Source organism: Oncorhynchus mykiss, chromosome 2 (assembly GCF_057628025.1).
Source record: "Oncorhynchus mykiss isolate SJ-2025 chromosome 2, ASM5762802v1, whole genome shotgun sequence".
Lineage (NCBI taxonomy): Eukaryota > Metazoa > Chordata > Actinopteri > Salmoniformes > Salmonidae > Oncorhynchus > Oncorhynchus mykiss.
In genome coordinates this window covers 54,318,136-54,331,221 of record NC_143023.1, presented here as the reverse complement: position 1 = coordinate 54,331,221, position 13,086 = coordinate 54,318,136, and the positions used below count along the sequence as shown (strand labels likewise).

The following is a 13,086-nucleotide window of genomic DNA, read 5'->3' as shown; positions in this document are numbered from 1 at the left end:
TTTGAACCAATCTGTTGTAACAAGGCAGGGGCGGTATACAGAAGATGGCCCTATTTGATAAAAGACCAAGTCCATATTATGGCAAGAACAGCTCAAATAAGCAAAGGGAAATGACAATCCATCATTACTTTAAGACATGAAAGTCTGTAAATCCAGAAAATTTCAAGAACTTTGAAAGCGCAGTCACAAAAACCATTGAACGCTATAATGAAACTGTCTCTCATTAGGACCGCCACAGGAATGGAAGACCCATAGTTACCTCTGCTGCAGAGGATAAGTTCATTAGAGTTACCAGCCTCAGAAATTGCAGCCCAAACAAGTGCTTCAGAGTTCAAGTAACAGACACATCTCAACATCAACTGTTCAGAGGAGACTTTGTGAATGAGGCCTTCATGGTTGAATTTCTGCAAAGAAACCACTACTAAAGGAGACCAATAACAAGAGACTTGCTTGGGCCAAGAAACACGAGCAATGGACATTAGACCGGTGGGAATCGATCCTTTTTGTCTGAGTCTAAATTTGAGTCAAGCATGTGTCAAGCATGTGCGGGAACTCCAAGACTGTTGGAAAAGCATTCCTCATGAAGCTGGTTGAGAGAATGCCAAGAGTGTGCGACGCTGTCACCAAGGCAAAGGGTGGTTATTTGAAGAATCTCAAATGTAAAATGAATGTTAATTTGTTTAACACATTTTTGGTTACTACATGATTCGAAATGTTATTTCATAGTTTAGTGAGTCTTCACTATTCTACAATGTAGAAAATAGTAAAAAATTAAGAAACCCTAGAATAAGTAGGTTTGTCAACTTTTGACTGGTACTGTATGTAAATGTGACATAAAAAAAAATGTTTTATGCTGTTTTTGCTCGTTATGGGGGGGGGGTAATTAAATACTTTCCCAAATGGACTGTAATTTGATCTCTGATCATTCTAGGCATGTAGTTACCAGCTTACAATTGGCTCATTCATCCCCCCTCTCCCCTGTAACTATTCCCCAAGTCTTTGCTGTAAATGAGAATGTGTTCTCAGTCAACTTACCTGGTAAAATAAGGGTTAAATAAAATAAATCCGCCCGTTTGCAGTAATAAAAAAAAAAGAAAGTTTAAATCGTTGCCTGAACATCATTCAACCTTATGTCGCAACATGAGCGAGAGTATGCATGGTGGTTTGACGGTGAGTAGCTTGCCACAGGCAGTGCATTTGAATAAGTAAATAATCAGAAGTACGCTTCACCAAGCAAGCAGCCTTGTCCTCATCATATTCTCACGTAGTTAACGTTAGATGACGAGCAAGCCAGCAGCAGGGTAGTGAGCTTAGTTATCTAGCCAGCAAGGCAGTTAGCTTAGCTAGCTAGCATTCTGCTCTACTTGTGTGTTAACACTGGACTGGTGCCAAAGTGAACACTCGTCCTTGATACAAAAATATATATGTTACTGTCTGGGCCTATTATGTTAGCTAGTGTAGTTATTTTGTTTATTTTCTGAAATATGCAATCTGCAAAAAGCAAGACAGTCTATCATCCATGATGAGAATAGTAGCTAGTTAGCTAAATTAGAACTCTGACTTTCTCCGTAGTCTGTATCGGACCCAAAAATATATCGGTCAGGCTCTAATAATAATCATTTGGTGGGTGCCTATATTTGTCTGTTTCAAGTGTGTATTATACGCATGTATGGAATGTTTGTTTTGCATATCCCATCTCCCTCAGATACATCCAACAGGAACCCTGGAGCAATAAGGGTAACCTGCCTTGCTCCAGGGCACATCGGCAGATTTTTCACCTTGTCGGCTTAGGGATTCGAACTAGCAACCTTTCGGTTACTGGCCCAATGTTCTAACCGCTAGGCTACCTGCCGCCGACTTCTCATTGGCTCCCTGTGTGACAAAGAAACACTGAGATCCAATCCGATCGTTCTCAAAGACCCATTGACATTCAATTAAGAGTCAGCTGTAAAGTATTATTTTGTATTTAACACAGATATTAACCTTCAACCAATGTATGTCTCATCTAACTTACTGTGCAGTTTAGTGTTGCAGTTTTTTTTAGGAAATGTAAATGTATCAATGTTCTCTCTCACTATCTCAGAAGTCCGTCAAGAGTTCCCGTCCACGAGCCGTGAGGCCAAAGGGAGCCTCGAGCAGCCACAAACCAGCCAGATCGAGGACAGTACCCTGGGGGACGCCTCAACAGAAGCCGGCACCTCTACCGCTAATACCGGTAATCCTCCCAGTCCCACCTACTACCCTCAGTTTTTATAATGCCATAAAGCAGGGTTGGGGTCAATTCCAACCAATTCAGAAAGTAAACCCAATTTGAAATGTTACTCATTGAAAAGCATAGGGAATTAGAATTTCAGTGTACATCCTGAATTGAAATGGAATTGACTCCAACCCTGTCACAATGCCTCTTATTGTACCTTCTATATGGTTTTACAGCATGTTTTCCCCTACTATGATCTCCAGGCGGGGTGCAAAGGCCCCCAAAGCGACATCCAGGCCCTCTAGTTTTTATATGGCTGTAATGGCGGCACATGGTCAGGAAGGGCTGTTTCAACTGTCTGTTTTGCAGAGGAGAGAATCCGTGAAAGACACAGGCGTTAGGTTCTAATTCCCAGAGTAAAAACTCAACGGACACTTTGAAAGCTCAACCAAGTTTATTCTTCCCAGAGGATCGATACAACCTTTTCACACAAGCACTGATATTTAACCCTTCCTCCAAGGTTGAGTCTCCTCCTACACATCTGAACAAACATTTTGTCTTTACTGCTAGGCAGGACACTAGGTGAAACGGGCCATAAGTTTTATTTCTCCCTTAACGTGACCTGATCTCTTATCAATACCTGCCACGTGTGATCATTTTCCCTACACTCAGTACATTACAAGCTTAATTGCACACACTATATACCTTCCTCCTACAGATAACCATTAACTTCTGGTGTAGACCTTCTAAACCCAAGCACCCAATATTTCAATAGGATACCTGATATTTAACCCTATTTTGAGTTTAGGAGTTAGTACCCAGAATCCATCACAGGTAACTGCCAAAATAAATGACATGCCAATATAGTGTCTTTATAGGGCGTTGGGCAGCCACAAGCCCCCAGAACAGCTTCAGTGCACCTTAGCATAGAGTTTGCAAGTGTCTGGAACTCTATTGGGGGGGGGGGGGGGGTGCAGCACTGTTCTTCCACAAATTCAATAATTTGGTGTTTTGTTGATGGTGGTGGAAAACACTCTCAGGTGCCGCTCCAGAATCTCCCATTAGTGTTCAATAGGGTTGAGATCTAGTGACTGAGACACACACCCTTTTAAACCCCCTATGCTTCTTCGAGACCCCTCTTTCACTGAGATCTGTTCTAGCCAAGGTAGCCAAAATAATGTGCAACTGGGATTTTTATACATGACCCTAAGCATGATGGGGTGTTAACTTGATGTAAATGGGGAATAACGGCACATTTTTGTGTGTGTCAAAGTTCCTAACCCCCCCCACTCCACTCACTGAGCGCTAGTCAGAACTTTGTGGAATAGTGCAACTCTGAAAATAATAGACTAATTCGGGAAGCCCAATCGATTGTGAGATATACCTTTTTTTTACGTGATACATTTGGGTCGTGGGTTTGCAATATGGATATTTTCTGAGATCTCTGCCAAGCAAGGAGGAATCATCAGACCATGGAGTTACTGCTCGTGCAACAAATAGTATCAGATGGCGTACTGAACACAGCGGTGCAAGTCGCCTTAAGATAAGAACGTAATATTCAATATCAGTAAGTTAGACTTAAATATTAGCACTTCATATACTCATGGGTAATAACATTTAATCTGGATAATAACACAAAACTACTCAGAAGGCTAGAGAAATGTATCGACAAAAATTACGAAACGAAGCAACACTCAAACAATTTCGTGGAGGCTCAATCTCCAAAAAACACAAACCATTTAAGCTTTTCACCACTGGGTCTGGTAAGTGTGTAAAGGGATCTGTTAAAGTTGATAGATGACAAACTGGGCATACTTGAATTAGTCAGTAAGGATATAAAGGAGTTGAAGGAGAGCCTTGAAATGAGTGACAAAAGACCGGCGATAATGGAGAAAGAACCCACGATGAATAAAAAGGGATATGCCAGGTGTACTCTCTACCTCAAAGAGACCAATTATGCCAACAAAGGGTATCATGCTCTGCTGGCACATTGTAGAACAGATGTCCACAGGCAGAAAGTGTACAATGTAATAATGTGCAGTGTAGCCCAAATATACTGCTTTTGTTGCGTTGAACTTGACATTAACACTTGTGCGAGTGAGGGGAGATTATTCCATTTTCTTGCACAGTGAATGTTATTTTTGCACACATGTAGCCTTGTGCTTGATCGACTTGATCGATGTCTACTATAGTGGCCACTATAATAAAGCAAAAATAGAATGCCTGTTTGTTTCATTCTATTTCTACTCTGTTTTTTTCCCCAAGTGCAATATTTAGATGCGTGTGTGTGGTCACAAGCGTTCTTATTATAAATGCTCTCATGGCTACCTGCAATATTAGTGAATTGTTTTGTTTTTTCTCAAGGCTTGTGTCATTTGCAGTAAAGTCTAGGCAACAAATAACATTGGATTGCTTTCTTTACATTCTTTAGCTGTTCACATAAACCACTTTTCATTTTACACACAGACTGATCATGTAGATCATATTATTTTGTATATTTAATGAGTTAACATGCATTCCCCCTAGCAGTGAATATTTTGTATTTTTTTTGCATGTTTCAGTGCAAAAAAGTCACCTTTTTGGGCCCTCGCCAGTTTGCATCCCTGTAAAATAATAATTGCCTGACAAAAATGTAATGCAACAATCATTTTGCACGAACTGCCGATATTATTACGCATATTAATTGTTAATGACGGAAATTAAGACACGCAAGATATTTGACTATATATTTTTAATAGCTATTCATAAAGCAAATTGAAGTGAGAAAATTTGAAATACTTTTAGCGGTTGATCTGCTTCTGTTCTGTGCTCTTTTTTCGAAGGATGGGTCCTGGCCTCTCACGGGGCCTAGGGATCTGGGTGGATGGGTTGGTCTGCCGGTCATTGGGATGACAACCCAACTTGGGATGGGGAGGGGCTTTAGCAGATGGAATACTGGAGAACAATTGGAGGGTTATGCAAATATCATGGTACAGCTATATGGACACTCAATCACTATGGTACTTTTAATGGTAAATTTACTAACATATATTATGATAGATTTGGAACTTGCATCTCATTATGGTGAAATAAGTATAGCCAGTTGTAATGGTTTGGGCCTCCTGAGTGGCACAGTGGTCTAACGCACTAGCTGTGCCGTTAGAGATCCTGGTTCAAATCCAGGCTCTGTCGCAGCCGGCCGCGACAGGGAAACCCATGGGGCAGCGCACAATTGACCCAGCATTGTAAGGGGAGGGCTTGGCCAGCCGGGATGTCCTTGTCCCATCGTGCTCTAGCGACTCCTGTGGTGGGCCAGGTGCATGCACGCTGACACGGTCGCCAGGTGTACGGTGTTTCCTCTGACACATTGGTGCGGCTGGCTTCCGGGTTGAGCGGGCATTGTGTCAAGAAGCAGTGCGGCATGCTTGGCTGGGTCGTGTTTCGGAGGCGCGCGGCTATCGATCTTCGCCTCTCCCGAGTCCGTACGGGAGTTGCAGCGACGGGACAAGGCTGTAACGATCAATTGGATACCACAAAATTGGGAAGAAAAATGGGTAAAACCGTTTTTTAAATAATAATAAATAAATAATTGTAACGGCTTAACAGATAATAAGAAAAGACTAATAATATTTACCTGGCTCAAGAGAAGGAAAATAATATCTATTGTTTACAGGAAACTAATTCAACAATTTTAGATGAAGTTGTGTGGACCGGGGGGTAAAATATACTTCTCCCATGGGCAAAGAAACTCAATTAATTAAGTCATTTTGATTCGAATGTGCAAATTGTCCAAACCGATCCTTATGGTAGTGCTTTGCAAAAGTATTCATCCCGCTTTGCTGTTTTTTCCCCAATTTTGTTGCATTACAACCTGTAATTTAAATGGATTTTTATTTGGATTTCATGTAATGGACATACACAAAATAGTCCAAATTGGTGAAGTGAAATTTTAAAAATTACTTCAAAGAATTATAAAAACGGAAAAGTGGTGCGTGCATATGTATTTACCCCCTTTGCTTCGCAGCCCCTAAATAAGATCTGGTGCAACCAATTACCTTCGGAAGTCACATAATTAGTTAGATTGCACACAGGTGGACTTTATTTAAGTGTCACATGATCTGTTACATGATCTCAGTGTATATATACACCTGTTCTGAAAGGCCCCAGAGTCTACAACACCACTAAGCACGAGGCACCACCAAGCAAGCAGCACCATGAAGACCAAGGAGCTCTCCAAACAGGTCAGGGACAAAGTGGATAGAATATTGCACCACAACAAACCTGCCAAGAGAGGGCCGCCCACCAAAACTCAGGGACCAGGCAAGGAGGGCATTAATCAGAGAGACAACAAAGAGACCAAAGATAACCCTGAGGGAGCGGCAAAGCTCCACAGCGGAGATTGGAGTATCTGTCCGTAGGACCATTTTAAGCTGTACACTCCAAAGAGCTGGGCTTTACAGAAGAGTGGCCAGAAAAAAGCCATTGCTTAAAGAAAAAAATGAGCAAACAGGTTTGGTGTTCGCCAAAAGGCATGTGGGAGAATTCCCAAACATATGGAAAAAGGTACTCTGGTCTAAAATTGAGCTTTTTGGCTATCAAGGAAAACACTATATGGCACAAACACAACTCTTCTCATTAACCCAAAAACACAGTGAAGTGTGGTGGCAGCATCATGGGGATGTTTTTCCCATCGGCAGGGACTGGGAAACTGGTCAGAATTGAAGGAATGATGGATGGCTCTAAATACAGTGAAATTCTTGAGGGGAAACCTGTTTCAGTCTTCCAGAGATTTGAGACTGGGATGGAGGTTCACCTTCCAGCAGGACAATGACCCTAAGCATACTGCTAAAGCAACCCTCAAGTGGTTTAAGGGGAAAGAAACATTTAAATGTCTTGGAATGGCCTAGTCAAAGCCCAGACCTCAATCCAATTGAGAATCTGTGGTATGACTTAAAGATTTCTGTACACCAACAGAACCCATCCAACTTGAAGGAGCTGGAGCAGTTTTTCCTTAAAGAATGGGCAAAAATCCCCGTGGCTAGCTGTGCCAAGCTTATAGATATATCCCAAGCGTATTGACTTTGGGAGGGTGAATAGTTATGCATGCTCAAGTTCAGTTTTTTTTGGTCTTATTTCTTGTTTGTTTCACAATAAAAAATATTTTGCATCTTCAAAGTGGTAGACATGTGTAAATCAAATGATTCAACCCCCCCCCCCCCTCCTAATTCCAGGTTGTAAGGCAACAAAATAGGAAAAATGCCAAGATTTGTTTTCATATTAATAATGTAAAGTTAACAGCCATACAGAAAGACTCAGGTGAAGGCCAAATTACAGAGGAGGAACTTCTAGATGCAACCAGTTGCGGTATACCAAACCTTTTTTCATATACTCACGCGAGGACTGTTATTAGCATGTTTTAACCACTCTTATGTAAATGGTAGATTATCAGACACTCAACAAGGTCTGATTTCATTATTACTGAAACAGGATACAAGTGGGATATATAAAGATCCTGTCCATTTTTTTAAAAATTGGAGGCTCCTTACCCTTCAGTGTTGTGATGCAAAATGTATAGCGCATAGAATTAAAAAGGTATTGTCGGACATTACTCATTCTAATCAAACAGGTTTTTTTTAAATGGACGATACATGGGTGATAATATGGCAAGTACTGGAAACTAGAACAGTATGCAAAATCTGGGAAACCAGACCTGCTATTCATAGTTGACTCAAAGGCTTTTGATAAAGTACGACTGCAGATAGATAGAAAGACTCATACAGTTGAAGTCGGAAGTTTACTTACACTTACGTTGGAGTCATTGAAACTCGTTTTTCAACCACTCCACAAATGTCTTGTTAACAAACTATAGTTTTGGCAAGTTGGTTAGGACATCTCATTTGTGCATGGCACAAGTCCTTTTTCCAACTATTGTTAACAGACAGATTATTTCACTTGTAATTCACTTTATCACAATTCCAGCTTCTGATAGGCTAATTGACATCATTTGAGTCAATTGGAGGTGTACCTGTGGATGTATTTCAAGGCCTCTCACTCTACTTGTGGTCTACAATTTGTTTTATGAGATCTTGGCTGATTTCTTTTGATTTTCCCATGATGTCAAGCAAAGAGGCCCTGAGTTTGAAGGTAGGCCTTGAAATACATCCATAGGTACACCTCAAATGATGTCAATTAGCCTATCAGAAGCTTCTAAAACCATTACACCATTTTCTGGAATTTTCCAAGCTGTTTAAAGGCACAGTCAACTTAGTGTATGTAAACATTTCAATTTTGGAGAATATCTTCTAAAAGATTTTAGAATATCTTCTAAAATGGGTTAAAATCATGTACAGTAACCCTAGGTGTAATTAATGGCTACTTCTCAAAGTATTAAACTGTTGGAGTAAAACAAGGTTGTCTACTATCGGCATATCTATTTATTATGGCCATCGAAATGTTAGTTATTAAAATCAGATCCAACAATATCAAGAGATTAGAAAGACGGGGCTTAAAAACAAAGGTGTCATTGTACGCTGATTCATTTTTCCTTTTAAATCCACAACTTGGATCCCTCCACAGCCTCAGAGGATCAAAATAATTTTTCGAAACTCTCTGGATTACAACCAAATTATGAGAAGTGTACTTACTATATTATGTATTGGATCACTAATAAATACAACTTTTACATTACTGTGTAGTTTACCAATAACTTTTTCTGATTGGGATGTGGACATACTCGGTATACATATCCCAAAATTGAGAGATGATCTCACTCCAATACATTTCAATAGAAATACATTAGATCTTACTATCATGGAAAGGTAAATACTTGATTAACTCTTTAGTCATATCCCAGTTTACCTATTTACTTATGGTCTTGCCTATACCTAGCAAATCGTTTTTTAAATTGAGAAAAAAAAAATGTTTTATTTGGAACGGCAAGCAAGAAAAAATCAACAGGCCTATTTATATAATGAATATGAATTCGGAGGGCAGAAATGATTAACTGTAATAGCATTAGACCTCTCACTAAAGGCTTCAGTCATACAAAATGTATACTTAAATATGAACTGGTTCTCTAGCAAATTAGTAAGAATGTCTAACCCTATGTTATTCAGATTACAACCTCTCACTTTAAGTTATTTCAAAAGGAAATCATCTCCCAAATAGCGCTATTTTTAAAACAAATGGCTTGGTAGCAATTTTAATTTAATCCACCAGAAAAGACAGAACAAACAATACAACAAATAGTGTGGTAAACCTCAAATATAATAAATATATTTATTTTTTTGAAAAATACAAAAAAGGGTATCTTCGTAAATTATATTATAAATAGGACTGGTGGAGTTATGTCACTCATGCAGCTAACAAAAACATATGGAAATGTCTGCTCTACCCAAAATTACAACCAACTAACTGCAGCATTACCACAAAAGTGGAAGGGGGGAAAAGTATGGAACATCAAATCAAATGTATTTATATAGCCATTCGTACATCAGCTGATATCTCAAAGTGCTGTACAGAAACCCAGCCTAAAACCCCAAACAGCAAGCAATGCGGGTGTAGAAGCACGGCGGCTAGGAAAAACTCCCTAGAAAGGCCAAAACCTAGGAAGAAACCTAGAGAGAAACCAGGCTATGTGGGGTGGCCAGTCCTCTTCTGGCTGTGCCGGGTGGAGATTATAACAGAACATGGCCAAGATGTTCAAATGTTCATAAATGACCAGCATGGTGTAATAATAATCACAGGCAGAACAGTTGAAACTGGAGCAGCAGCACGGCCAGGTGGACTGGGGACAGCAAGGAGTCATCATGTCAAGTAGTCCTGAGGCATGGTCCTAGGGCTCAGATCCTCTGAGAGAGAGAGAGAATTAGAGAGAGCATACTTAAATTCACACAGGACACCGGATAGGACAGGAGAAGTACTCCAGATATAACAAACTGACCCTAGCCCCCCGACACAAACTACTGCAGCATAAATACTGGAGGCTGAGACAGGAGGGGTCAGGAGACACTGTGGCCCCATCCGATGACACCCCCGGACAGGGCCAAACAGGAAGGATATAACCCCACCCACTTTGCCAAAGCACAGCCCCCACACCACTAGAGGGATATCTTCAACCACCAACTTACCATCCCGATACAAGGCCGAGTATAGCCCACAAAGATCTCCGCCACGGCACAACCCAAGGGGGGGCGCCAACCCAGACAGGAAGATCACATCAGTGACTCAACCCACTCAAGTGACGCAGCCCTCCTAGGGACGGTATGAAAGAGCCCTAGTAAGCCAGTGACTCAGCCCCTGTAATAGGGTTAGAGGCAGAGAATCCCAGTGGAAAGAGGGGAACCGGCCAGGCAGAGACAGCAAGGGCGGTTCATTGCTCCAGGGCCTTTCCGTTCACCTTCATACTCCTGGGCCAGACTACACTCAATCATATGACCCACTGAAGAGATGAGTCTTCAGTAAAGACTTAAAGGTTGAGACCAAGTTTGCATCTCTCACATGGGTAGGCAGACCATTCCATAAAAATTGAGCTCTATAGGAGAAAGCCCTGCCTCCAGTTGTTTGCTGCGCTTTGTGACCGTAGCGTACGTGTAGGTATGTACAGCAGGGTTTAATCAGAGAGATAGGTAGGAGCAAGCCCATGTAATGCTTTGAAGGTTAGCAGTAAAACCTTGAAATCAGCCCTTGCCTTGACAGGAAGCCAGTGTAGGGAGGCTAGCACTGGAGTAATATGATCAAATTTTTAGGTTCTAGTCTGGATTCTAGCAGCCGTATTTAGCACTAACTGAAGTTTATTTAGTGCTTTATCCAGGTAGCCGGAAAGTAGAGCATTGCAGTAGTCTAACCTAGAAGTGACAAAAGCATGGATACATTTTTCTGCATCATTTTTGGACAGAAAGTTTCTGATTTTTGCAATGTTATGTAGATGGGAAAAAGCTGTCCTTGAAACAGTCTTGATATGTTCTTCAAAAGAGAGATCAGGGTCCAGAGTAACGCAGAGGTCCTTCACAGTTTTATTTGAGATGACTGTATAACCATTAAGATTAATTGTCAGATTCAACAGAAGATCTCTTTGTTTCTTGGGACCTAGAACAAGCATCTCTGTTTTGTCCGAGTTTACAAGTAGAACGTTTGCATCATCCGCATAGCAGTGAAAGTTAACATGGTCTGATGCCATTAAAGGGTCATTTACCACCTTCACAAGTGCAGTCTGTGCTATGATGGGCTCTAAAACCAGACTGATACATTGTTTGTCTTCAGGAATGCAGTGAGTTGCTGCGCAACAGCCTTTTCTAACATTTTTGAGAGGAATGGAAGATTTGATATAGGCCGATTAGTTTTTTATATTTTCTGGGTCAAGGTTTGGCTTTTTCACGAGAGGCTTTATTACTGCCACTTTTAGTGAGTTTGGTACACATCCGGTGGATAGAGAGCCGTTTATTATGTTCAACATAGGAGGGCCAAGCACAGGAAGCAGCTCTTTCAGTAGTTTAGTTGGAATAGGGTCCAGTATGCAGCTTGAAGGTTTAGAGGCCACTATTGTTTTCATCATTGTGTCAAGAGATATAGTACTAAAACACTTGAGTGTCTCTCTTGATCCTAGGTCCTGGCAGTGTTGTGCAGACTCAGGACAACTGAGCTTTGAAGGAATACGCAGATTTAAAGAGGAGTCTGTAATTTGCTTTCTAATAATCATGATCTTTTCCTCAAAACAAGTTCATGAATTTATTACTGCTGAAGTGAAAGCCATCCTCTCTTGGGGAATGCTGCTTTTTAGTTAGCTTCGCGACAGTATCAAAAAGGAATTTCGGATTGTTCTTATTTTCCTCAATTAAGTTGGAAAAATAGGATGATCGAGCACCAGTAAGGGCTCTTCGATACTGCACGGTACTGTTTTTCCAAGCTAGTCGGAAGACTTCCAGTTTGGTGTGGCGCCATTTCCGTTCCAATTTTCTGGAAGCTTGCTTCAGGGCTCGGGTATTATCTGTACACCAGGGAGCTAGTTTCTTATGAGAAATGTTTTTCGTTTTTAGGGGTGCAACTGCATCTAGGGTATTACGCAAGGTTAAATTGAGTTCCTCAGTTAGGTGGTTAACTGATTTTTGTCCTTGGGTAGACAGAGGGAGTCTGGAAGGACATCAAGGAATCTATTTATAGCACGACTTTTGATGTTCCTTGGTTGGGGTCTGAGCAGATTATTTGTTGCAATTGCAAACGTAATAAAATGGTGGTCCGATTAGGCCAGGATTATGAGGAAAAGCATTAAGATCCACAACATTTATTCCATGGGACAAAACTAGGTCCAGAGTATGACTGTGACAGTGAGTAGGTCCAGAGACATGTTGGACAAAAACCACTGAGTCGATGATGGCTCCGAAAGCCTTTTGGAGTGGGTCTGTGGACTTTTCCATGTGAATATTAAAGTCACCAAAGATTAGAATATTATCTGCTATGACTACAAGGTCAAATAGGAATTCATGGAACTCAATGAGGAACGCTGTATATGGCCCAGGAGGCCTATAAACAGTAGCTATAAAAAGTGATTGAGTAAGCTGCATAGATTTCATGACTAGAATCTCAAAAGACGAAAACATTGTTTTTTTTTATGTAAATTTAAATTTGCTATTGTAAATGTTAGCAACACCTCCGCCTTTGCGGGATGCACGGGGGATATGGTCACTAGTGTAGCCAGGAGGTGAGGCCTCATTTAACACAGTAAATTCATCAGGCTTAAGCCATGTTTCAGTCCAATCACATCAAGATTATGATGAGTGATTAGTTCATTGACTTTAATTGCCAACCTAGACACGGTCTCAATGGGGATAGCTGAGCTGACTACACTGACTGTGCTAGTGGCAGACTCCACTATGCTGGCAGGCTGGCTAACAGCCTGCTGCCTGGCCTGCACC

General features: G+C 41.0%; 1 protein-coding gene across 1 annotated transcript in view; it reads left to right on the top strand.

Annotated features, from left to right (window-relative positions):
- Window positions 1-13,086, top strand: part of ambra1b (autophagy and beclin 1 regulator 1b) — a 52,563-nt gene that overhangs the window by 29,716 nt on the left and 9,761 nt on the right. Inside the window, exon 17 of the mRNA XM_036950722.2 lies at window positions 2,084-2,215. Coding sequence (XP_036806617.2) covers window positions 2,084-2,215 — 132 coding nt within the window. The remainder of the gene's footprint in view (window positions 1-2,083; window positions 2,216-13,086) is intronic.